At 34.2% G+C, this 25,823-nt stretch overlaps 3 protein-coding genes across 4 annotated transcripts; 1 reads left to right on the top strand and 2 right to left on the bottom strand.

Moving 5' to 3' along the window:
• The first annotated feature begins 670 nt into the window (after nt 1-670).
• Nucleotides 671-6,830, top strand: LOC100792952 (calcium-transporting ATPase, endoplasmic reticulum-type). 2 transcript variants are annotated; one of them, XM_006598826.3, is made up of 8 exons: nt 671-1,036; nt 1,439-2,948; nt 3,031-3,152; nt 3,898-4,176; nt 4,293-4,676; nt 5,153-5,262; nt 5,342-5,570; nt 6,125-6,830. In XM_006598826.3, the coding sequence occupies exons 2-8, from the start codon at nt 1,463-1,465 to the stop codon at nt 6,686-6,688; spliced, it is 3,174 nt and encodes a 1,057-aa protein (XP_006598889.1). In that variant the 5' UTR covers nt 671-1,036; nt 1,439-1,462; the 3' UTR covers nt 6,689-6,830. The 2 variants fall into 2 exon arrangements, with proteins under 2 accessions (XP_006598889.1, XP_003548255.1); XM_003548207.5 differs by having other exon boundaries at nt 671-1,134.
• A 946-nt stretch (nt 6,831-7,776) lies between these two features.
• LOC100790321 (pentatricopeptide repeat-containing protein At5g08510) lies at nt 7,777-10,036 on the bottom strand. Its single transcript, XM_003548202.5, has 2 exons — nt 8,993-10,036; nt 7,777-8,549 (listed from the first exon to the last, which is right to left on the bottom strand). The coding sequence occupies exons 1-2, from the start codon at nt 9,920-9,922 to the stop codon at nt 7,941-7,943; spliced, it is 1,539 nt and encodes a 512-aa protein (XP_003548250.1). The 5' UTR covers nt 9,923-10,036; the 3' UTR covers nt 7,777-7,940.
• A 938-nt stretch (nt 10,037-10,974) lies between these two features.
• Nucleotides 10,975-17,889, bottom strand: LOC100787128 (U-box domain-containing protein 44). The gene is made up of 5 exons (XM_006598825.4): nt 17,597-17,889; nt 15,103-16,479; nt 14,217-14,520; nt 13,413-13,906; nt 10,975-12,439 (listed from the first exon to the last, which is right to left on the bottom strand). Exons 2-5 carry the CDS (start codon nt 16,321-16,323, stop codon nt 11,444-11,446), a joined length of 3,015 nt encoding a protein of 1,004 aa, XP_006598888.1. The 5' UTR covers nt 16,324-16,479; nt 17,597-17,889; the 3' UTR covers nt 10,975-11,443.
• Nucleotides 17,890-25,823: the final 7,934 nt, after the last annotated feature.

Genomic DNA, 25,823 nt, shown 5'->3' with positions numbered 1-25,823 from the left:
ATTGTTCTTTACAATTTTTTAATCATAGTTTTTGTTCGCAGATCCTTTAACTATTAATATCAATTTCATTTTTAATCACTATTCTCATTTGTCATATCTTGGACGAATCCTTAAGCAACAAATTAGCCGTTCGCTAGTATTATAAGAAATATTGCATCCAAGTATAATAAATTATTCAGGAGGTTACTCAATTATTTGAGAATTTTCAAATAGGTTTTAAAATTATTTTCATTTATGTAATTTTTTAATTAAGTCAATTTTTATATTTACCTCAAATTATTTCAACTTAAATAATCATCTTTGATGTCCTAGTGAAACTGGACTCATCTCCTTAAACAAAGTTTCAAATTATTCAAATCTTATGAATAAAAAAAATACTATTAAAATAAAAGATTTTACTAAAATAATTGAATAGATAATTAGTAATTAATAAAACTGACCACACAAATGTCTAATAACTGTTACATAGTATTTAGTTCAGTCACGAATACCTGAAAGAAGAGTTTATCCATGATAGTAAATGTATTAAAAATAATAAAAGTATAATAAATGCATTTAAAGCAGAATATGATATGAAATTAAGACAAACAAATTTCAAATGTGTAAGTGTAACGTTGCAGTTAATAAATGGTTTTAAGCAAAGTCAAAAGCAGAAAGTGGGGGTGTGCAGTTCATTCCAACTCACGTCTCACGCACCCCTTTAGAAAATTCTAAAGTATAACTGACTGGACTTGAGCACTGGTTATAATAATTTATACTGAAAAAGAAGAAGAAGAATTTTAAAGGCATCAGATTCTGAAATTCTCTTTCAGAGATGAAGGAGTTTCCTAACCCCACAACACAAGAAGATTTATCCAAAGTTGTGTTCAAAGACAATACCAATTGACCAGTGATTAGTCCTCAGTCTTCACAACTTCTATTTCTTGGGCGAAAGGATTTCATTTTCCACCCTCACAGCATCTTTGGAAAATTCCAGGCCATAGCTTTGCTTGGTTTCCAAGCTAAAACAATTCAACGTTTTCTGCTTCTTCTAATGGTACAAATTCTGTTTATTTCCATCTTTGTAACTTAACCAAATATCTTGACTTCACCATGCACTTTATGCTGTTTGTGTGTGTGAGAGAGAGGGATAAGGTACGCAATTTGTCTCCATTTGATGTTCTCACAAGATGTTTTTCATGTACCATAATATAAAAATTTGTCTTCTGCAATCACTTTGTGTCTTTGTCAGTTTACTTCCTGAAAAACAGGAAATACTTTTTTTTTTCTCTCTCTTTTTCTTGTTTTTATGTCCAAGATAACACGGTTGAGATTATTTTCTAGTGTTTATGATCTGTTTAGGGAGTGCTTTGATGTATGTGAATTTTAACAGCATGTGGGATAAGGCTTTTTTTCTTCTTCTGGTTGTTATGACATTTATTTAATGTATAATTTTCAGTGGTGAATTTGGAGAAGCACATACATGAAGGTTTCAATGGAGGAAAAACCATTCCCTGCATGGTCCTGGTCCGTTGAACAGTGTTTGAAAGAGTACGGTGTGAAACTGGACAAGGGTCTGAGTACTTATGAGGTTCAGAAGCGGCTCGAAAAGTATGGTTGGAATGAGTTAGCAAAGGAGAAGGGAAAACCCTTGTGGGAACTTGTGTTGGAACAATTTGATGACATGCTGGTGAAGATACTTTTGGCTGCAGCCTTCATATCATTTCTCTTGGCTTACTTTCACGGAAGTGACTCGGAGGAGTCCGGATTCGAGGCATATGTGGAGCCGCTCGTGATAATTTTGATTCTGGTTCTTAATGCAATTGTTGGGGTTTGGCAAGAGAACAATGCAGAGAAGGCCCTTGAAGCTCTCAAAGAGTTGCAATGTGAGTCCGGAAAAGTGTTAAGGGATGGCTATTTTGTGCCTGATTTGCCTGCAAGAGAGCTTGTTCCTGGTGATATCGTGGAGCTGCATGTTGGAGATAAGGCCCCCGCTGACATGAGAGTTGCGGCTTTGAAAACCTCGATATTGAGGGTTGAGCAAAGTTCTTTAACCGGAGAAGCAATGCCGGTTCTCAAGGGAACAAATCCTGTTTTCTTGGATGACTGTGAGTTGCAGGCTAAAGAGAACATGGTGTTTGCAGGCACCACTGTTGTCAATGGGAGTTGTGTTTGCATTGTTATCACCACAGGAATGGACACTGAAATTGGAAAGATACAGAAGCAGATACATGAGGCTTCTCAGGAGGAGAGTGACACCCCTTTGAAGAAGAAGCTGGATGAGTTTGGTAACAGGCTTACCACTGCAATTGGGCTAGTTTGTCTCATTGTTTGGGTTATTAATTACAAGAATTTCATTTCTTGGGATGTTGTGGATGGATGGCCCTCAAACATCAAATTTTCATTCCAAAAGTGTACCTACTATTTCAAAATTGCTGTTGCCCTTGCTGTTGCTGCTATCCCTGAAGGCCTTCCTGCTGTTATCACAACTTGTTTAGCACTCGGTACACGGAAAATGGCTCAAAAGAATGCAATTGTGAGAAAGCTTCCAAGTGTGGAAACTTTGGGATGTACCACTGTGATATGTTCAGACAAAACTGGCACTTTGACAACAAATCAGATGGCTGTGACAGAGTTCTTTACTTTGGGAGGGAAAACCACTGCTTCTAGACTCATTGGTGTTGAAGGCACAACTTATGATCCTAAGGATGGGGGCATTGTTGATTGGGGTTGCTATAACATGGATGTCAATTTGCAAGTCATGGCTGAAATATGTGCTGTTTGTAATGATGCCGGGATTTACTTCGACGGTCGCCTTTTTAGAGCCACAGGTTTGCCTACTGAAGCTGCTCTCAAAGTTTTGGTTGAAAAAATGGGAGTTCCAGATGCAAAGTCAAGGAACAAAATTCGCGATAATACAGAACTTGCTGCAAACAACATGATGAATGGCAACACTGTGGTGAAGTTAGGTTAGCAGATGGACTTGAACTTTATGTCATAAGTGCTATAGTGCTAGGAGTAACAAAGTATTGTTTAAACTTTGCTGTACAGGATGCTGTGAGTGGTGGAATAAAAGATCCAAAAAGGTAGCTACTTTGGAGTTTGATCGAATTCGGAAGTCGATGAGTGTCATTGTTCGTGAACCAAATGGTCAAAATCGGCTTCTTGTCAAGGTGACTTGATCTGATGCTTTATCACCACCATGGCTTTTATCAGAAAAGAAATGATCAACGGTTGTTTGAACTGAAGCGTATTACTATGCACAGAAAGTAGCATACTTAAAATACGTATTTACAATTGGACCTTATATAAAACCATTTATTATCATTTGAAAGAAGAAATGATATTCTGCTACATAGTTAAAAGACATTCCCTAAAGATCTTTCAGGATTTTAGTATGTTTTCTACTTTGCTTTCAGTGAAATTTACTTAAACAAGTAGAAATGACAGGCGAAGTAGAAATGGAAAGGTTAACGTGGTTTGAATATGATTCAAGTTGGGCAGCAAGGGGCCAAAAGGGGTTTGTGATGCTGAGCCAGATTATTGAGTTCTTATGATTCAAATTTTGACAGTGACTATTTTGTCTCGTGTCATAACATTTTTTTTTAATGATTACTACTTTCTTTGCGTGATGTTATTATGTATTATTTTTCGTTTTTTAATTCTTGAACTCACATTTTTCAGTTCTCACTAACATTATGGCCTTTGATTTGTGTCTCATTAATTCTTAACTTGTGGGGTATGTTTCAATAGCTAGAACAAGAAAGATTATCTTTATCTGGCGTTAATAGTAAAATGTCTCCTTGAGTAAAAATTGAGAGTTGTTTTGATATTCCCTATTCACAAACTGGGACTTTTTTCTATGCCTGGTTTCATCTAGTGCTGCTTTTTTTAAGTTCAAAAGTAATTGAATCTCAGGGTGCTGTTGAGAGTTTACTGGAGCGTAGTTCACATGTGCAACTTGCTGATGGATCTGTGGTTCCAATAGATGATCAATGCAGGGAACTACTTCTTCAAAGACTCCAGGAGATGAGTTCAAAGGGATTGCGTTGCTTGGGTTTCGCATATAACGACGACTTAGGAGAATTTTCAGACTATTATGCTGACACTCATCCTGCACACAAGAAATTGCTTGATCCAACACACTACTCATCCATTGAAAGTGATCTAGTTTTTGTTGGCATTATTGGTTTAAGAGTAAGTTTGTGCCATTACTTATGGATCAATGAATCAATCAATGATCACTCTTTTGTGATGCAACTTTTTGAGGACATTCATTTAGTTCATAATAATTGTGTATTTGTCTTGATCAGGACCCTCCTCGTGAGGAAGTTCACAAAGCAATTGAGGATTGTAAGGAAGCTGGCATTAGAGTTATGGTGATAACTGGAGATAATAAGTCAACAGCAGAGGCTATTTGTAGGGAAATCAAATTGTTCTCTAAAGATGAGGATCTCACAGGGCAAAGTTTGACTGGTAAGGAATTCATCTCATTTTCTCCTTCAGAACAAGTTAAAATATTGTTGAGACCTGGAGGCAAGGTTTTCTCTCGAGCTGAGCCTAGACACAAGCAAGAAATTGTTAGACTACTGAAGGAAATGGGAGAGATTGTTGCAATGACTGGAGATGGTGTAAATGATGCACCTGCTCTTAAGCTTGCCGACATAGGGATTGCTATGGGCATCACTGGGACAGAGGTGACATAACTTTTGCTATAGTGGGGTGCAACTAACTTTGTTTTATGTCAATGTCATACTCATATCATGACCCTTCCATTTCTTTCTTCTTTTTTTCTCTTGTGGCATTGTATTTATGTTAGTATTGTCATAATAAGTTGAGATGTATATTTCCATGTACAAATGTTCTTTAGATACTATTGGTGCTGTTTTCCAATCAGAATTGGAGTTTCATCTTAGTAATCAGTTTAACAAAGGTTTGTACTAAATGCCAACATAAATTATCAAGGTGAAATTCCAATTCTGATCGAAAAGCAACACTAAAGAACCTTAAGGAACAGTATCTAAGTTTTTCCTATTTCTTTTCTTCAGAAACATCACCATAAAGTGTGAATTGTATATTGACTAAAAATAAATTGAGACCTGATATGGGTCTACTTGGACTTCTTAGCATTCTGATTGGAAGTTCAATAACCTTGTCTACTAAAACACAACAGGTTGCAAAAGAAGCTTCAGATATGGTGCTTGCAGATGACAATTTTAGTACCATAGTTTCAGCTGTTGCTGAGGGTCGCTCTATTTATAATAACATGAAGTCATTTATCAGGTATGTTATGTCTCTTGGTATTTCATTTTGAATATGATTTATCTACACCAATCCTTCACATTTACTCAATCTTCTTCAGGTACATGATATCATCCAATGTTGGGGAAGTAATATCCATATTCTTGACTGCTGCTCTGGGGATCCCAGAATGCATGATTCCAGTGCAACTTCTGTGGGTGAATTTGGTGACTGATGGTCCACCTGCAACAGCTCTTGGTTTTAACCCTGCTGATATTGATATCATGCAGAAACCACCTCGCAGAAATGATGATCCTCTAATAAGTTCTTGGGTTCTTTTCCGTTATCTGGTACGTTTTGCCCAAGTCTCTTCTCAATTTAATGCACAACTTTGCATGTCTATGCTAAAGCATTCTCATTGTGGACAAAACTTAGATGCAATTCCTTACAATTTTTTCGTGGAATTTGAGTTTCAAATCTGTTCTCCAATTGAAATTCGAGTTTCATTTCTTTAACCTATGTTAACTTTTAATGCAAATTTTTATTACGAGAATTATTGAAGTGAAACTCCAGTTATGATTGAGGAAAAATATGAAAAGTATTTAAGGAATTGCATCTAAGTTTTGTTCATTTATAAATTCTAATCTTCTTTTTTGGTGAAAAAAACAGTTTTTATAAATTCTATACAATATCAGTGTAAAAGTTTTTTTACTGTCAAGTGTCAACTAATAAAAAAATTATGATATGTATGATTTTTAAGGTAATTATTGTCAAAGTCAACAAACTAACCATATATGTTAGTTTGTAATTATTAGGTGAGAGTGTAAAATGTTCAATGTACGTTCATACGCAATTTTTTACTCTTGTATTTATCACATGGTAACGAAACTAATGCTCATGACAGGTAATTGGTTCCTATGTGGGACTAGCCACAGTTGGCATTTTTGTCTTGTGGTACACTCAAGCATCTTTTCTTGGCATCAACCTTGTGAGTGATGGTCACACAATCATAGAATTGTCCCAGCTTCGCAACTGGGGGGAGTGTCCCTCATGGTCTAATTTCACCATTGCTCCATTTGAGGTTGCTGGGGGTAGATTGATCACATTTTCAAATCCATGTGATTATTTCTCAGTTGGCAAAGTAAAGGCCATGACCCTCTCTCTCTCAGTCTTGGTGGCAATTGAGATGTTTAACTCTTTGAATGCCCTCTCAGAAGAGAATAGCTTGAGGAAACTACCACCTTGGAGGAACCCTTGGCTTTTGGTGGCTATGTCAATATCATTAGGACTACATTGCCTCATACTCTACACCCCATTCCTTGCAGAAGTGTTTGGTGTTATTCCACTTAGTTTGAACGAGTGGTTTATGGTACTTTTGATATCAGCACCTGTTATTCTTATTGATGAGATTCTAAAGTTAGTGGTGAGGAGTCATAGAAGGTTGTTGACTAAGGAGAAAGAAGCATGAAGTCTCAGGCACATGGCCACTATAGGAAGCAATAAAAGATGGAGATAGGATGATAAAGTATCAAGCCAAATTCTTTGATATATTCTTTTCTCTAGCCTTTAGGAAAACTACAGCTCATTAATTTATGGCAAGAAATTTGTCACTTTTTATGATTATTACAGTAAGTATATCTTTTATGAACATTTTGTTCAATTGCTCTCTTTTACTTTTTTCCTTTGAGAAAAATCTAAATGTTGAGTCAAAGGAACAAAGAAAGAGGAAGTTCTGTTTATATTTTGGTGTACTAAACTTCAAATATATATATATATATATATATATATATATATATATATATATATATATATATATATATATATATATATATATATATATATATATATATATATATATATATATATATATAAAGTTTTAGGCTTAGCATATTACCTGCAAGTATTGATGAAAATGCATTTTTTTTTGTCGTTAGATAGGGGAATGCAAGTCGAAAAAAAAAGGCTTTCTACAATTTTTTTTTAAAATATTGATGGTGACTTTTCCCAGCCAGAACCCGTCATCGTCACCAACTAAAAAGAAGTGGCATTGGCCATTTGTGAAGTTGATTACAAAGTCTTGATAATAATGATATTGAGCGATTTCATTTTATTCAAAAGATAGTTATCTTGCAGAGAGAGGCAAAGAAATTACGATTGGTTTTTCGAATTATGAATCTTCCTTTAAACTCTTTCATAATATATATTTCATGAAGCTTGATAGGCTGTTAGACTTAGTGTGCAAAAAATGGATATTTTTATTCAGTAGTAATACATTAAATTAATCTCTAAAATTATAAGCACCAGTCCATTTAATTCCTATAATTATGAGAGAAAAAAACCTATGGCTTGTTTGATTCTCTTTTCACCTTTTAGTTTTAAAACTGTTTTCTAAAATTATTTTATGCTATTTACCAGTTAATTTCTCAAAAAAAATATCAAGTTTTGAATTTTTTTTTAAAAAAAGTGTTTTTAAAAAAATGACTGATAGTTGCTAATTTCAATGACTAAATTTTCCTTTTTCGTGATTCTAGGGACTAAAATGACTAGCAAATGTAATTTAAGGATTAATTTGATACTTTATTCTTATTTTATTTTTGACCATTGAATCTGTGATTATTAAAAACTGAGTAAATGCCAACACATTTGCTTGGCCAAAATGGGAATGGAGGAAAATTTCAAGGTTACAAGTTTGGGGTATCCACTATGATTAATCTTAATCCCTATGAATAGTTGCTCAAATCAAGATCCAAATGACATTCAAATGCACTTCTATTAAGCTTTATCATTTCATAAACTCCATCAAGCAAGGCAAAAATTTCGTTGCTTTCAGGATGTGATCTATCTTCCACAATGAACTTATGCAGTTGGCCTCCCTCTTCAATGAAACTATGTCCAGCTGACTTTGTAATTTTGCTTCCCTTCATCACTTTCCTGAGCTTTGCAACTCCATCCCATTGGCCAGCTGATGCATAAATGTTGGAAAGAATGACATAGTTTCCTGGATTCCAAGGCTCAAGTGCAAATAGAGACTCGGCTGCAATCTCAGCCAGCTCAACATTATCATGGAAGCTGCAAGCTCCCAATAGAGCTCCCCATATCACTGAGTCTGGTTTCATGGGCATTCTTTGTATTACCTCATAAGCTTCTCTCAATTGCCCGGCACGGCCTAGGAGATCAACCATGCATCCATAGTGTTCTAGTTTGGGAATAATGTTGAAGGATGTGGTCATTGACTTGAAGATATGCCTGCCTTTTTCAACCATGCCTCCATGAGTACATGCCAAGAGGAGCCCCACAAATGTCACATCATCAGGTGAAGTTCCTTCTCCCTGGCACCATCAGTGCATGCGCACATGGTTAGTATCATTTACAACTTCTCAAGGTTCAAAATCACTGCTTCATGGACCATGGTTTAAAAGGGTCTATTATGAAATCTGTGGAGGAAATGGTTAAACTATTTACTTAGTTCCTATAGTTGTACTCATTTTAAGTTTTATTCCCTTTACAAGAAAATGATAAGTTTTAGTCCCTACACAGTTTTTGTAATGGTTTATCATCGCTAGAAAAATTTTGCAGCGGTCTTATACCAGCAAAATGTTTTCTTTTGTATTATCAATTGGGATCAAAACTCAACTTTTTATGCATGTGTAAGAACTAAAACTTACAGTTTTCTTGTATAGGGGGGACTAAACATAAAATGGAGACAACTAAAAGGACCGGATCAATAATTTAACCAGAGGAAATTAAGAACAAGGCCAACCAAACTGCTTACCAGCATTTGATCATAAAGCTTAAGGGTCTTGCAACATTCTCCATGGACAGCCAAACCCATGATCATTGAATTCCAAGAGCACAAGTTTCTCAAGCTGCCAATCTCATTGAACACCTTCCAAGCAACATCAATCTTACCACATTTTGCATACATCTCCAACACAGCATTGCTCACATATAAATTCTTAAAGAACCCATTCTTCCTTGCGTATGCTTCAACCCTCTGCCCAATCTCCAGTGCTCCAAGATTTGCAAAAGCTGGAAAAATGCTTGCCAAGGTTACTGCATTGGGCATCATCCCTTTCTCCTGCTCCATCCTCAGGAACAACCCCAAAGCCTCCCCGTACTTTTTGCTCCGCGAGTAACCTGATATCATGGTGGTCCATGACACCACATTCCTAGAAGGCATCAATCTAAACAATTCCAAAGCTACATCCATATCACCAAATCTTGCATGCCCAGCCATCATAGCATTCCACGTGGGCACCCCTCTCACAGGCATTTGATCAAACAGTTTGCGTGCCAGCTCCAAAGTACCAACTTTTGTATACATGTCAAGCAAAGCAGTGGCTGCAAAGAGGTCAGGTTCAAAGCCTGATTTGATGAAATGGGTATGGAGCATTTGGCCAAGGGATGGGGAAGAAAGGGAGGTGCATGCAGAGAAGAGAAAGTTGAAAGTGTGTTGGTTTGGTAGGAAGCTATGAAGGAGCATTTGGGAGTAAAGGGAGAAACATTGGTGTTGGTGTTGAGGGTGGGAGGAGTAGGCTTGAATGAGCTTGTTGTAGAGGAAAAGGGTTGGCTTTGGGGAATGGTGCAACACCTTGTGTGCATAGTGAAGGTTTGGGATTTCAAGTAGCTTCTCAATAAGGATTTTGGTCTGGTCTATGCCATTTCTTAGAGTGTAACCATGAATTTGCTTCACTTGCCTCATTACATCACAAATCTTTTTTTGGTTTGAGTTGAGTTCCTCAAATGTTGGAAACTTGGAAGTTGTTTGTTTGCCTCGTATAAATGTCACTTCTAATCTCAGTTTGGTTGGTTTAACTTGTTTAAAAGCCCATAATTTAATTATTGAGTAAATAGTATAATGACAGGTGTAGTATTAATATTATTGTTGCAATGCTACGTTACTTGATCGTATAGGGCAAATTTCAATTTAAGTATTTAACATTAAAAAAATCAGTTATACTCTGATGTAGTCTTTAAATTATTAAAATCAATATTAACAACAATTTTATTCAAATGCTATATTCTTAAATTGAAGTTTACGACTTAAAATAAGACATCATAACGGAATGGTACTATTACAGTATAATATATAGAACTTATAATCATCCGAAGAGTGAAACCACTCATCAACTATGTACAATTTACACCAATCAAATTAAGTTTATTTATTAAACAAGTTGGACTTTTATATTTTTATTATAGAAGTTAACTTCTAGATCATTTAAAAAACTTTAAAAATGTAAGATTGACCTATTTAAATAAAACAAATAACAACAACATGAGAGCCAATAATAATATAAAAACATGTGTGCATCAAAATAACAACTTCGAATTTATGTGTAGTTATACTTCTTGACTCGTGCTATGCTTTTGCTTGCTCCACAATTGCTTTGCTCCTCCAATAGTCTGTTACTGTATGCTTGAAGGGAGTGCTTATTGAAAATCACAAAAAAATGTGAATTTTACTTTTGATTTAATGAACTTCACTCATAATTTTGCAACTTTCAAAAAATTTAATCAATAATAAAGAATATGTTAAAAATAAAGCGTTAGAAGTGTGTTAGTGACACTCTTTAAATGAATATTATGCATATGATTACCAGACTTCACATGCATAATATTATAGTGCAGTTATAGTTAACAACACAACATCATAACAAAGAGATGACTGCCATACTCCTTGTCAAATATCTCTCTACCTTTTCACTGTATAAGAAGAATCACAATGAGTTCGAATAGCAAAGAATACAATTATTAAAGAAAAGGGATTTTTTTATTACTTTTACACCAAGCAGTGACAACAATCAATCTTCAAAGTTACAAGTTATACTATTTGAGACGTTTAATGTAGGCCTCAAATAAATCCCTGCATGTCCAATGGCGCTAATTCCTTGACACATTAACAGCCCCAACAGAACATTGGTCACAACTCACAATGGTTCAAGAGCTAAAGGGACACTTCATGAGAACTAGCCAAGTGCACACTTGCAAAGATTTTTGGTCAAATGGTTACAACAGATTGAGGAACACCATGTGAGGTTCTCCTGGTATGTGAAACAATGTTGTTGCTTTGAGGAAAGCAGTTATCTCTGTTATAAAAGGCTCCATTTCCTGTCCAAGCATGTAGTTGATGTCATGCACAATGCATCAAGAGAAGGTTACTCCACAACATGGTTAGCTACCTAGCTTAGCTCAGTACACAAACTTGAACCAACATTTTTCTTTAGAAATATGAAGATTGATCGTGAAGCACGTTCAAATGTGCCAATATTCTAGCTGACATGGACCTAACACTACCATTACCCCTCTGAGTTAAGTCAACTAGAGGCATTTGAGCTGAGGCTCCATACATCTGTTTGTATTCGACCAGCCGAAAAATCCTTTCCAAAGCATGTAGAGACTTCTCCTGCAAGCCAGGGGAGGTGGAGCCAAGGTATCTTATTATTAGTGGTATGGCATTTGCTTCTGAAAGCACTTTACTACCACTCTGAAGTCTTTCACCTTCAATTAATGTTAATAGAGCGTCCAAAGAAGCCTCACAAACTCCGGGATCAGGTTCCCCAAGAGTCCTTGTGAGTGGTCCAACTGCATTAGCCTCCAAAAGGCAAAATGATGATTTGACTGAGCATATTCCTTCATGAACCATGCAGCCAATGTCAGCAGGAGCTGAGAAACACCACAGTCCTTTGCGCTTTGATATTGGCCGGCTCAGCTTAAATGAGCTTTTAGAAAATTGAGCAAGAGACTGTGCCACGCGTTGCTTTGTCAAGTTTGTTCCATTTTCAAGCAGCTGCACTAAAAGAGTCATGATCCCAGTTTCAGCTGCACTTTTTTGCCATTCCAAGTTTGTTGGAACTGTAAAACGACATAGGGCACCAATGGCATTCTCTACTAAGTTATTCCTTTGATGATCTCTGTTTTCCCCATTTTGGACGTAAGTTTTAATGATTGGCAGTGCACCAGCATCCAAAAGCCATTGAGTTATCTGGTCAACTTCGGGAAGATAGCATATTATTCCCATGGCAGAAAGTATTTCCTCTTCATCAGATGGAGATTTTATGATCTGGAGTAGAGTATTAATGCATTTCTGATTCACATGCTCCTGTATGATGCCTTCGTCACAACTCTCTACCAAGCAAGAAAACAACTTTACAGCACTTGCTCGTAGGTTTAGGTTTTCATTCTCACACAGTTGAACCAATTCTGGAACCGCTGAGCACTGTGCATAAATAAGCAAACTAATTCAATTATGGTATACTTTCATGCAACAAAAACTGGAAAAGTGAAGGAGTCAGAAACACATCAAGTGAACTCAAAGCCAAACACTGGAAATTTTGGTCCTCAATCCGCCAAATATTGGCATAGCCATGACCATAAGGTATATCTATACATGTATGGGTGTATGTATTAACTCTGGCATAAGGTATAACTGTACGCGTTATATTGGCATAGCTTATACTAGAAAATTAGTCCCAACACCTCAACATATCTTCATTAGAAACTACATGAAACCCCAAAAGAACAATGGCATAAGCATGGAAAGAAAAGTGGGATGAAAAACAATTCAGAAGACTAGTAGCAAGTTATGACACGATCATCACCTATCCGATATCAGTCATGACATTAATATTAAAGAATGAAAATCGGGAAATTAAGGAAATATGAGAACAAGTTTGTTTATATCATATCTAAGCCAAATGTAATTAATTACTAAACTTAATTGAGTGCTTACAAGAAAACTCTGAAAGCAATTGCTTCCTGGATGCTTGCTCAATTAAGCATGCAATATTCATAAGGCTATAATCTACCCAGCGTTGTCTTTGCTCTTTAGTTAATAGAAAGTTACACCTAGATGCATGATGTCTTAAGTAATCAGCAATTTCGTGCCTTGAAAATCTTGAACAGGCAGGAGTTTCATTTGACAGAAAGACTCGGTCTATTGATAGCATCAAGTTTTTGTTCTTTTCTAACTGAAAGATATTTGCCAAGTGTCTTAAACATGATTATCAGGATAGACACTTAGACAGTAAGATGGATCTTTTAGAACTTAAATGTTGATGCCTAGCTCTTTTCTATATGTCTTGGCATTGACAATGTTGAGTGATTTGCCTATTTAGTGCACTAGAGTCATGATTCAACAGAAAAACATTTCTAGCTGTTGTCGGTGCACTTAGTTTCAGTAAGATACATACCTCTATTAGTTTGGTTCTGATAAATGAAGCTGAGGGTGTTTGACACAAGGAATAAAAGGTCTGGATAATGTTTTGTTGCACTTGCACAGCAGACTGTGGGACACTAACTAAATTGAAGAGACGGGAAACATCATCATCAAAATCTAGTAATAAAACAGGTGTTTGGGAATCCTGAGAGATAGTTGATGCAGCAAGTTGCATAATTATGGCTGCTACATCTTCCCACAAACCTGTGGTGTGTAAGCTTTGATTGAAAAGAAGGTTAAGTAGTGGCCGTGCAGCTCCCTGTCTTATCATTTCCTGTCCATTTTTCTTTGAGCTGGATAAATTCTTAAGTGCCTTAATAGCAACAGTTTTCACCTGTAGATCATTATGTAAGAACATGTGAAGAAGAGGAACCAGTACACCACCATCAAATAAGGACTCCCTATTGTGGTCAGTTAACTCCATTTCGGCTAAATTTGTGGCCATAGTCATCTTTACGTCATCTGGTCCTGCATAGAAAGAGGTAGAAACAGCTTATGGTAAAGGCTTGTTCTGACACAATCACCCTTATCTTTTTGTAGCCAACATTCAGATTGATTGAAGTAGTGTTCTTAACTGAAATTTATTCTGTTCTTAGAAACTTAATAACAAAACATAACATACTTCCTTGCACTACTAGTTGCACAAGATAAAAAAATATTTGTGAATCTGATCTTTTATGTTACCTGCGTATCTTTTAAAAGAAAATGAAGAGGGGAAAAAGAATGTGCAATTGAATACTAATACACTGACTCTACTTATGCAGCTTAAAGAATAAACCTGTGGAGAGATGCTGCAATAAATGCTTGAAGTAATTTGTTTTTGCCATCTGTATAACATTCTGAGCGGAGTACGAAAGATTCTCCAATAGCTCTGTTGCATCTCTAGCAGCTTGATTGTCATCTCCACTAGACATGGTCACCAATAGTAGTATGCAACCTTGAACTTTTCCAATGTGTTCTCGTGCCGCATCATATTTGGATAACTCGAGCAGTAACGCCACTGCTAACTTCCTTTCCTCAGGACGACGTCCAAGAGACCGAACAATCGATTCAATTGCATGGTCAGCGGCTGAAATTCTTTTCTGCAGAACAGAAAGTTAAATAGCAACGCTGAATGTCCATTTTGAAATCACATATAGTTCAATACAATCTAAAGTAACATTTAAAAAGGAGATTCAACCATCAATCTTGTAGACAGATAAAAAATAAGTTAAGAAGAAAACAAGGAGGAAAGTTAATTAAAAGAAGAGAAAGGACTAAGGAGTACAAAATGATTAATATTCTAGATAAGTTGATTATCTTTTATTCACAAGCTCATTATTATGGTAGTGTTTTCTAATTTCTGATAGTGGAACTGGATCGATTAGATTCATTAGAAAGGTCCTAACCAATTGGTCCTTGCCTCTAAGATAGTCTGCATCACATATTTACACTAACTTTGAATTTCTTCTCCAGATTCATTTTTCCATGTTTGGTTCCTAGAATCTAGCTTACATGTTATTGAAGCTACAATCACTTTTAACCAAAATGTCTAGAATGCATTTATTTTATCTAAAACTATGGCTGTCATTGATCAATATATCTTTAGAAAGCAAATATTGAATGTAGCAAATTTGCTATGCACCTTGATAAAATATATAAAAGGAGAGTATCAATTTAAGTACCTTAGCGTCTTCATTGTCCTTTGCCAGCATGCCAAGGATGAAAAGAGATAATTTCCTTATATCACGGTTTTTTGACAAAATTTGGATGAGAGTTTGTATGTAATCCTCTAAAATCACCCATTCCCTGTGTTGGTTTTTTTCTTCACACAAAGTCTGAAGAGTTTCCAGATCATGCAGCACTTCTTCATCATTTCCAGATAGGATTTTTTCTTTCAATGTGGCAATTGTAATCATTATATTTCTATCTTTCCACTCTTGTATGGATTGTTTCAACTTTTTGTTAGGTCTCAAAATTGATGTGTCTAAAGGAATCAAGGTCAAGGGGCACAATTTGTTTCCTTCAGCAAACCACTTTTCTATGGCACTTCTCTCAAATGTCTGCCCTGATGAAATTTCTACAGGATCCACCATAACATCCTGGGTGATGGGGCAATAAAATGACTGCAAAGGCTCCATGATTTGAGTACCCAAAGATTGGCGTTTCGCAAAGTATTTGAGTTCCTTGTCCTTAGTTGATGAAGCTGCATCAGCCCTTTCCAACAAAGCAATGATTTGATCCATTTGCATAGCCTCGGCCAAGTCCTTCCTAACACGCGCATTTTCAATCTCACTCTTAAACTCTTCAAGTTCTATCTTTATTGTTGACCTCTCATTCCCAATCCCAACAGCATCAGTAATGTCAAGTAGCAACTTATTGGCGTAGGAACGGTCAACATTGTTTTCCCTTATCCCTGACTCGATTTTCTCTAAAATCTCTTCTTCAGCTAGAGCTGCCTTAAATCCAGCTGTCTTCATATCTTCGCATAGCTTTTCAATTTCTTCACCTATTCCTGAAGAAAGTCCTGTTGTGGCTAAAGGAAGAAGACCAAGTGCCCTACTCAGCTGTTTTGTGTGGTTTTCTAAGCTCTTAGCTATGGACCTGCAGTTCATTAGTAGATAAAACTTACTCTTCTTGCTGCAATCTAGACATAGTTGGTTTGCATCTTTAATTTCTTTATTCATGATCTCAATGGTGCGGTTGAACCTCTCAGAATCACTGACTTTTCCTTTCCTCAATTCTTCTAAGACTGGCTTAATTCTTTCCATGTAAGCAGCAAGTTCCTTAAAACTATCCTTTTGCACAAGGACATCATTGGCAGTAACTAGGAAGTCAGCAATGGTATCTACAGTTTGAGAAATGGCCGTTCCGGTAGGACCAGATAACACATCTAGAACCATCATTTTGTAACACAACTTAGGCAAGGAAATAAGGCCCTTTTCCTTCCCATGAAATAAGAATACTGTTACTAATATTGGCAGAAGGGAGGCAGAAATTTCCCAAAAACTCTGATGGATACGCTCCCATACTCAGTCTAATTCAATTCCAAATGCCTAAATCTGGTACCAATATATTAAAAAAAAAGAGCTAATCAGATTCATTTTCTACATTGAACTAATGATAAATTATGAGTAAACAGTCAAATTAGTCCCAAAAAGTTATTTGACTGTCAAATTAGTTCTTGAATGAGCGAAATTATGTTTAAGGTTCTTGAATGTGCATTTTCAGTTATATAATTCCCTACAACAAGAATCCTATAAACTAACTTGACTAAAGGAATACACATTAATTAAACAATTAAAAGCACATTCAGAGATACCACGAATTTAAGTTTCATAATCCAGAGAGAAACATGACCGATGGTATATCTTTCAGAGACTAATTAAACTGTTTACTCAATAAATTATTATCATAAACTAGTATACATTTAATGTCTCAGTTAGTTTGGGACGATATTATGAATAAAGAAATCACACTAAACTTCGAACAAATATTGACAATCTCTTGAGCTGATAAAAAAATAAGTCACATTTCTCATTTTACTGTTTTTCAGCACAAGCAACAGATTCTGGACTTGACATCATGTCCAGCTCATTGCTGTAAGGAAGGAAGAAGAGCAAATTGAGATGAATCAAGAACCTAAAATTGCTTTGACTACATTCATACATACAAGTTGATCTTCTCCAATCTACAATGTTCTGTGGCAAAGAAAAATGGTCATGCCATTATGAATTTTGAAGAACTGAGTCCAAGGAGGATAAAGTTGACTTGACTAGTTGACAACCCTTTCTTTTCCATGTAATTCTGGGATGCCGAATATAATGCCACTCTTAAGTTATCTTTCTCCAATCTCCATTAACATTTTCTCAGTTCCCAAACAAAAAAAGACAAATTCATCTCCCAAAAAAGCTAGTTCCTCCACCCCAAACTACAGAATTGCATCCCCTTCCTACATACCTACTCTTTTTGGTTAGGCAACAACATCAATCACAAAAAAAAAAAAACATGGATTTGGTTACTACCATCTGCAGGTGAACCAAGTATCTTATATTATACCAAAAACATACAGTAAACGAGATGTCAAGAAAGCTAAAAAAAGGTGGGGTGACCCCATTGACATGTATGTTCTGATTTCTTGAACAAGCAACAAAGGGAAGAGTCAAAGTCAACACATACCTGAGGGAGCCATGAGGATTGAGAAACCCCGTTTCAGCAAAGACAACTACAACATAACTTTCCCTGAGAAACTAGATCCTATATCACAGAGGCTGAGATTACAATATTTGAAAGAGCTTAAAAATTGAAAGAGGTTGAATTGTGTTGTGTTGTATTGTATGGTGTTCATCCAATGTTTTTTTTTTTTCTCTACTATCCCAACAAGAGGTCTCCCTTGTCTAAGTCTAGAGGACTTTTCCATCTCATTTCCAAGCTTGCCCTGGCTTCGTTTGACCAGCCACATAGTAAAGTTTCTCAGCTGCATAAGGTTTACCATTATTATTATTACTTTTTTAATCCTTACAAAGTTTAGGCGACTTCAAATTTTTGTATCTAATCAGATCACGACAAATTCATGACTTATTGAACTATCTATAGATTGATTATTTATGAACAAAATGTTTGTATTGACAGTGATAATCGAACTTTTGTTGATCCATCATCATTATTTATTATTATTATTTCATTGTGTCATGTATGCATAAATATAAATACAAATATAATAATTACCGGCCCCGTGCAACATGGTTCTCGAAAAATATTGACCATGTTGGATGAATGAGCCTTTGAAACAATATCCGTGGAATATAATAATATAAAAGTCACTGCTGAATAGAAAATTCTGAGATGTAACTGTTTTAATTTTTAAATATGAAGAAGAGTTTTGTATAACATCTCATTTTTTAAATAAATTAATATATATATATATATATATATATATTTAAAAATAAATAGAGTTTTAGAAAAATAATGAGTTTTTTTAATCAAATAAATAAAAAGAAATAACTTTATTAATTAAAATAATGATTTTAAGATAAATAAAATAAACATGTTCTTAGAAAATAAAAAGAATATTTTATTTACTCATTTGATAGACAATAAAATATAGCTTTTTTTATAAAATAATAAAATAAATAAAAATAGAGTAAATAATAGATTGAAAGTACCCTAGTTATAAATAGAGTCGTATTAGGTCAATTTTTACATTTACGATACTTCACGATATGTCTCTATGCTCTCTCTCCTCCTCTCAAATTCGTTTTCTCTTCCCCTTCTGCCAAAACCCTTTCTTTTGAAGTTTGAACACCGGATTCGGAACTTATTTTCGCACATCCCCATAGATGGGATTTGCGAGATTATGTTTGTGGTGAGAGAAATGTCTCTTACACATAGTTCTTTTTTTCTCGCATACATTCAAATCTGTCTTAGTAAAACTAAGATCCCAAACTCGTTAACCATTGGATCGTGAAATAATGACTGCGGTTAGAGAAATGTTCCTCACATAGAGGAAATGGAAACTCAAATCCCTTATCCTTCACTCTAACACTTGGAAACCCTAACAGAACAACCAGAGGAAAAACTTGAGGAATCTTAGGGAACCGCTAGAGATGTCGCTATCGCTGTCGAACTACACACGTGAGTCGACTTAGAGGTAAGAAATGAATTTATCGCAATTGGGGTTAGAATAAACATTTGTAGGGATCCTTAGAGGATCAAATTGGAATTTGTTTTGGGATGTTTACTGTATTGTAATTCTTCCTTTATGTTTACAGTTACGAGATTTGTGATACCCTCTACCCCGACATATATATAAATAAATAAAATATATAAAAAATTGGTAAACAAATTCACGTGAGTAAAAGGTTCACATTCGCTTCACTATTTTCAATTAAAACTTATTAAAAATATATTCGACTCGAAACAAGGCCGTCAAAATTTACAAAATGTTATGCTAAATCAGTGAGGTAAAATAAAATAGACTAACATCATGCAATTAATATAAACTTACGCCTCAATGTCACATCCTATCAGAGCATTGTGTCCCGACGTCCTTCAGCACAAGGTTCCTTAAAGCGATTCACCTAGTCATATGCTCCCTTGAACACAAAGTTCAAGATCATTACAGGATCCAAACACAAATAACACACAGGGAGTGAGTTATCACATTCCTAACTAATGAAGAGTAATGATACAACATGTAGGTATAAATATCATAAAAATAAAATAAAACTTACTTAAACATAGCTCACATCATTTCACCACTTTGTCATCCAACATCACATCATCACATCATCACACAACACATTTCATATTCGTTTTTACAACATTCACGTACTCAAGGATCAAAACACAATGTCATCAAGTCAATCAATATCGATCAATACACAAATGTTATGCAACATATACACTAAAACTCAATCTTATATGCAATGTGGTACCATGTCGGTGAAAAACCCTGTCGGGCGCCTAGGAGTACATGACAAGACAAACCACACACTAGCAAGTTAGGTCACTCTCACTAGGTAAAATCATAGGAAGACCAGTAAGGGACACAGTGTTTTGCGAAAATACTCCAACCATATGGGATCAATATAGGCTTAAAGGAGCACTCAAACTAGGTGACCCCTAAGGCCTACACTCCGAAGAGTCGGTTAGGGCCTCTTCCTCCTGATTCAGGTCCAACCTAGAAAACATTTTAGCACACAAACTCTATCTATGAATTGTACAAAACACACGACTCCTCAATTGTTCTCAAATAGTTTATCTCGTCGCCCTTAAAGAGTCTTAGCATTAACTCATCACCCTTAAAGGGTCTTAGCATTAACTCATCGCTCTTAAAGGGATTTAGCATTAACTCGTTGCCCTTAAAGGGTCTTATAGTCGTGCGATTGTACAATTCATAGTTCACAACTCAATGCACACAACATCTCAATCACATACATACACAATTTATCACATACATTCGATCTCAATTACAATGGTATAATCTCAATTAACACGTTATCACACCTCATGAATTATATACACTTTACCTATGAACTATGCAATACACACAATTACTTAATTATTTTTAAAATTATTTTAACTCGTCGGGCTCCCACAGTAGATCTCATCACAATAATCGTTGTCCTTAAAGGGTCTTACAATTGTGTGATTGCATAGTTCATAACTTACAACTCAATACACACATCTCAATACACATTTATTTCACCATTAATCACAAGTTCAAATTATCACATACTCACAATTTGAATCACCATTTCATAATCTCAATATAACAATTAATACAAAAAGTTTATCACTACATGGGGAATAAAATCCCTCAAATAATTTCACACAATTATACCAAAATCAATTAATCAAAATCATAGATATAAAAAAAATAAAAACACCAAGATCACTTTATTTTATCAACCAATTTGCATCAGGACATCAATATTGTATTTATAATAGTAAAGGAAAAATTATAATTTAATAAACATTCCAAAATAAACCCAATTTAATTTTCTAAGGATCCATACACATGTTCATTCTAACCCCAATTGCGATAAACGCATCCCTTACCTCTAAGCGGGCTCACGTATGTTCCGGCAGCGATAACGGCATCTCTAGCAATTTCTTGAGATTCCTCAAGTTTCTCCTCTGATTGCTTTGATAGGGTTCCTAAACATTAGAGAGAACGAGAAGGGATTGAAGCCTCCAATTGTACTGTCTTCGTGCGATTCCATTATCTCCCTCCAGGAAAATTATCACGCAAATCCCAACGGTTAATGGGTGCGTAACTGAATCTTAAACAACATATAAAAATTTCACGACAATCCAACGGTTAACGAGTCCAGGATCATAGTTTTACCGAGACAGTTTTGGATTTCTGCGAGAAAAGAAAAGTCTACAGTGCGAAGTGTATTTCTCTCAGCTCAAGCACTATTTTTAAATTAACAACGGTGAAAATGCTAGGAATTGAGTTGAAAATGTGGTGCTAAAATTTCATGACGATCCAACGATGAATGAGTCCAAGATCGTTATTTTTCTGAGACAAGTTTAGTGGTCTGCGAGAAAATGAAATAGTTTTGGAAGGAGAAAGAAAGAAAAACAAGAGGAGACTTCGTTTGAAAACTGACCTAACATCACTATTTATACCTAGGATACTCATAACTTATTATTTATTTTATTTATTTATTTTTATTATTTTATAAAAAAGAACTCTATTTTATTATCTATCAAATGAATAAATTAAATATTTTTATTTTATCTTCTCTCAAATCATTATTTTATTATAAATATTTTTATTTATTTATTTAATTATAATAACCTCTTCATTCTCTAAAATTTTATTTACGAAAAATGAGATGTTACAAGATTGTTGTGTTTGACGGGCCAATTGATGCCCTGATGTGAATTGGTTGATAAAATTAAGTGATCTTGATATTTTCATGTTTTTTACCTATGATTTTAATTTCTTTGATTTTGATATGATTATGTAAAATTGTTTGATGAGTTCAATCATATGAAAATAACATATTAATATTATTATTGTGTGACATGTATATAATGTATGAGACATGATAACGTGTTATCTTGTGATTATGGAAGTATGATGAACTATGTGTAAGTAACAAGTTAAGTATATGTTAAATTGTAAGATCACACATGTGTATTGAGATGTTATGTGTATTGAGTTGTGAGCTATGAACTATACAATCACACAACGGTAAGATCCTTCAAGGGAGATGAGTTAATTTGCGACGAGTATTGTGATGGGATCCACTATAGGAACCCAACGAGTTTAATCACTTTGAGGCGCGATGAGTTAAAATTATTTTGAGAATAATTGAGGAGTTGTGTGTTTTGTAAAGTTCATAGATAAAGTCTGTCTGCTAAAATGTTTTCTGGGTTGGACCTGAATCAAGGGGGAAAAGCTCTGAATGACTCTTAGAAATGTAGGCCTTGAGGGTAAATACACTCGGTTTGAATGTTCCTTGAAGCTTATGTTGATCTCATGTGGTTGAAGCATCCTCACAAAATAGAGTGACTCTGATTGGTCTCCCTATGATTTTACCTAGTGAGAGTGACTTGACTTACCAGTGTGTGGTTTGTCTTGTCATGTACTCCTAGGCACCCGGCGAGGTTTTTCACTGACATGGTATCATATTGTATATATGATTGAGTCTTAGTATATTTGTTACATAACATTTATGTATTGATCGATATTAATTGGTCGAATAATATTATGTTTTGATCCTTGAGTACGTAAATGATGTGAAAATGTGTAAGACGTATAGTGTTGAGATGTGATGTTACACGATAAGTGGTGGAATGACATGAGTTATGTTAAAGTAAAATATATTTTATTTATATAATATGTATAGCTATGTTGTCTCATTTCTCTCTATTAGTTAGGAATGTGATAACTCACTCCCTATGTGTTGTTTGTGTTTGGATCATGTGATGATCTCGAACTTTGTATTCGTAGGAGCAGATGATTAGATGGATGGCTATGGAGAACCTTATGTTAGAAAATACTAAAACACAATATTTTGATAGAATATGACATTGAGACATGAGATTTTGTATTAATTGCAAGAAGTTTTGGACATGTAGTTTTTTTCATTTTGTTTCACATGTTGAATCTTTAGTTCATTTTTTGGAGTTTTAGACGGTCTTGTTTTGAACTGGAGATGTTTTTAATAAGTTTTATTTGGTAATAATAAAGTTAATGTGACTATTTTACCCACTTGAATTTATTTAAGTGATTTGAATAAAATTGATTTAGTTACATTTCAAATTTTTATATGTTTTTCTTAAATATTTGTATATCGGAATAAAAGGTATTGATTTCATCTGACCGATAAATAAGTATTTATAGTAAAATCGTGAAAAAAAAAATCATAGGCCAAAATCTTCACCATTGCTGTAATATTCCAGGTCCATAATATGAATAATGACTTTTTATTAGTTTTAATAGTTTATACCCCTTTTTCCTGAATTCTGTGATGGTGAGGTACGTTATATTATAGGGATCAACATTTTCATAATCACATGTCAAAACTCCTAGTCAAAAGCTTTCTTTGTGTGTGCGTGTGTATGGCAACACTACCAATCAAAATTAACAACCGGACCACATAAGGAATAAAGCAATCAACAATGTACTGCCCCAGAGAGGTTTGTGTGACTTTGTCTTAGCAGAGGCGTTTGTAACTTGTAATCACATATAGGGATTCGTCTCCTAAAAGGCTAAAACTAGTATTTCATCTAACTTATTATAGTTTCTTCTTCATTTTAAACTGAGAATTTGACTCAAATAGGATTCTTAAAAAATTAAAAATGTTATAAATAGAATCTTAAAAAATGTTTTTCAATAAATAAAATTTTAATGAGGCTATTTTTTTACTTTTAGTTTAGTTTTTTATTTTAAATCTCAATATTCAAAAATAAATTATTTAAAACTAATTAAAAAAGTATTTGTGGTAAAAAAATATATTTATTGAATTGTTTTAATTTTAAATTTAAAATAATTATTAAGTTCTAAAGAATTCAAACAAATGCTACTTGTGTGATTGTGTAAGAAGTTGGTTTAATTCTAAGATGGCAAACTAGGGGGAAACAGCTATTATACTATTTTTCCTTTTGCTAAAAAAGAGAAGAAAAAATAGTCCACATCCAAGAACATACATAAAATAGACGTATACTAGTTCCTAAATGTCATTTTATACAATACAATACAATTGCGTGGAAAATTAGCCCTATTTTGCTCTTTGCTTTTACCAGTTCTACGAACAAATCGAAATGCAACAACGCATTTGTTATTTGCACGGTGAGAAAGCATAATATAAGTAGTGATAGAGAGACGTGTGTTATGATATTACGTAGCTACTCAATAGGCGTCGCTCTCTTGATAATATATGTCAAGTATGTGAGAATGAGTTTGGTTTTCACATAATATCAGAAGGTAAGGTACCAGTGGAGTTTTGAAAACTATAATCTACTTACAATTGGAGATACACAATTGTAGGAAGACCACTAGACACGAAATGGAGCGGGCGAGAAACAGGGTGTGTTTCCCATATTCGGGAGAGGAGTGTGCATGAGTGATTCAGCTTAATTTTGATCAAATTTAGAGTCCAATCTAATTAAATTTGATCGGTTTAATTTGATTTGGTTTTTATAAAAAAAAAAATTGAAACCCAACCTAACTCATTTTATTCATGAACGGTTTGGTTTGATTCGAAACAACGGGTTATTTATTTAAATCTGATCTTTTTTTCTTAGAATTATTATTTTATATCATGATTCATTCAAATATACAATATAATTAACACAATATTATCAAATGTATGAAAGAAGTAAAATTGATTCATTTAATATCATCAATATAATATTCTACGATAGACTAATACAAATTAAAACAAAATATTTTTTAACGAAAATTACTATAATAATATGAATCATAATTATTTCCTACAAACTAATTTTTAGCAATAAGCTTTGATACTATCATATTTATTGCAACCATATTTGCTAAAACAAATAAACAAAATATGATCCATGACCATTAAATTTTAAACATTGACTATATCAGAAATACACTATTTTACCACTATACCCAAGTTCTCATTTGGATATTTGATGTAAATATAATATTAATGTAAGTTTTATGCAAAAATATTTCAAAATTCAAATTTTATTCTTTTTAATTTATTATATTTTTATAATCTTATATATTATCTTTTAAAATATAATACATAAGATTAAATTCTATTTTCACATAAATTAGAATATGTATACTTATATAAGCTTTATTTTTATTTTATATATTATATTTTTATAATTGATAACTGTTATGTATAAGTATATTTTGGGATTAAATTATGTAAAAATTGTTAATTTTTTTCTCTTAATTCTTCCTTTTTATGTGAATAATTGGATTTTTAACATCATTTAAATTTTTGTGCAAAAAGGGTTAAAACCTTGTGAATTTATAGTGCTTGGTGACTAAGTGGTACAGAAAAACAAAGTAAATCTCAAAGAAGTAAAATTGAAGATATGAAGCTGCGTCTTAGCACGTCTCAAACACTCATCGATGTAGTTGCGTAGTGGGCACCGCAGGCTTAGCGTCATGAAGTATGAAGAAGTTTGAATCATGGAGGCGTGCTTAGCACGAGATTACCCCACGGCAAATCATGCTTAACTGAAGGTTGCGTGAAGACCAAACTAATTTACGCCTATGAAAGAATGAGAGAGAATAAAGAAAAAACACACAAAAAACTCAAGAGAATCTTTGATATTTATTTATAAATTAAATTTTAATGATTTTTTTTTTTAAAAAAATTGTCAATAATTAAAAGAAATACGATATCACAAAAGTGTTATTATAAATTAAAAATATAATTTATACAAAGATATTTTA

This window comes from Glycine max, chromosome 16 (genome assembly GCF_000004515.6).
Source record: "Glycine max cultivar Williams 82 chromosome 16, Glycine_max_v4.0, whole genome shotgun sequence".
NCBI classification, from domain to species: Eukaryota; Viridiplantae; Streptophyta; class Magnoliopsida; order Fabales; family Fabaceae; genus Glycine; species Glycine max.
This window is presented reverse-complemented; position numbering and strand designations above follow the sequence as displayed.

Coding starts and splice junctions, on each gene's coding strand:
- LOC100792952 (XM_006598826.3), top strand. CDS start 1,463: ATGAAGGTTTCAATGGAGGAAAAACCATTCCCTGCATGGTCCTGGTCC. Junction 4,677..5,152: donor TGGGCATCACTGGGACAGAG/GTGACATAACTT, acceptor AAAACACAACAG/GTTGCAAAAGAAGCTTCAGA. Junction 5,571..6,124: donor GGGTTCTTTTCCGTTATCTG/GTACGTTTTGCC, acceptor TGCTCATGACAG/GTAATTGGTTCCTATGTGGG.
- LOC100787128 (XM_006598825.4), bottom strand. CDS start 16,323: ATGATGGTTCTAGATGTGTTATCTGGTCCTACCGGAACGGCCATTTCT. Junction 14,521..15,102: donor AGGACAATGAAGACGCTAAG/GTACTTAAATTG, acceptor TCTGTTCTGCAG/AAAAGAATTTCAGCCGCTGA. Junction 12,440..13,412: donor TCAGAACCAAACTAATAGAG/GTATGTATCTTA, acceptor ATTTATGCACAG/TGCTCAGCGGTTCCAGAATT.
- LOC100790321 (XM_003548202.5), bottom strand. CDS start 9,922: ATGAGGCAAGTGAAGCAAATTCATGGTTACACTCTAAGAAATGGCATA. Junction 8,550..8,992: donor AGCTTTATGATCAAATGCTG/GTAAGCAGTTTG, acceptor TGATGGTGCCAG/GGAGAAGGAACTTCACCTGA.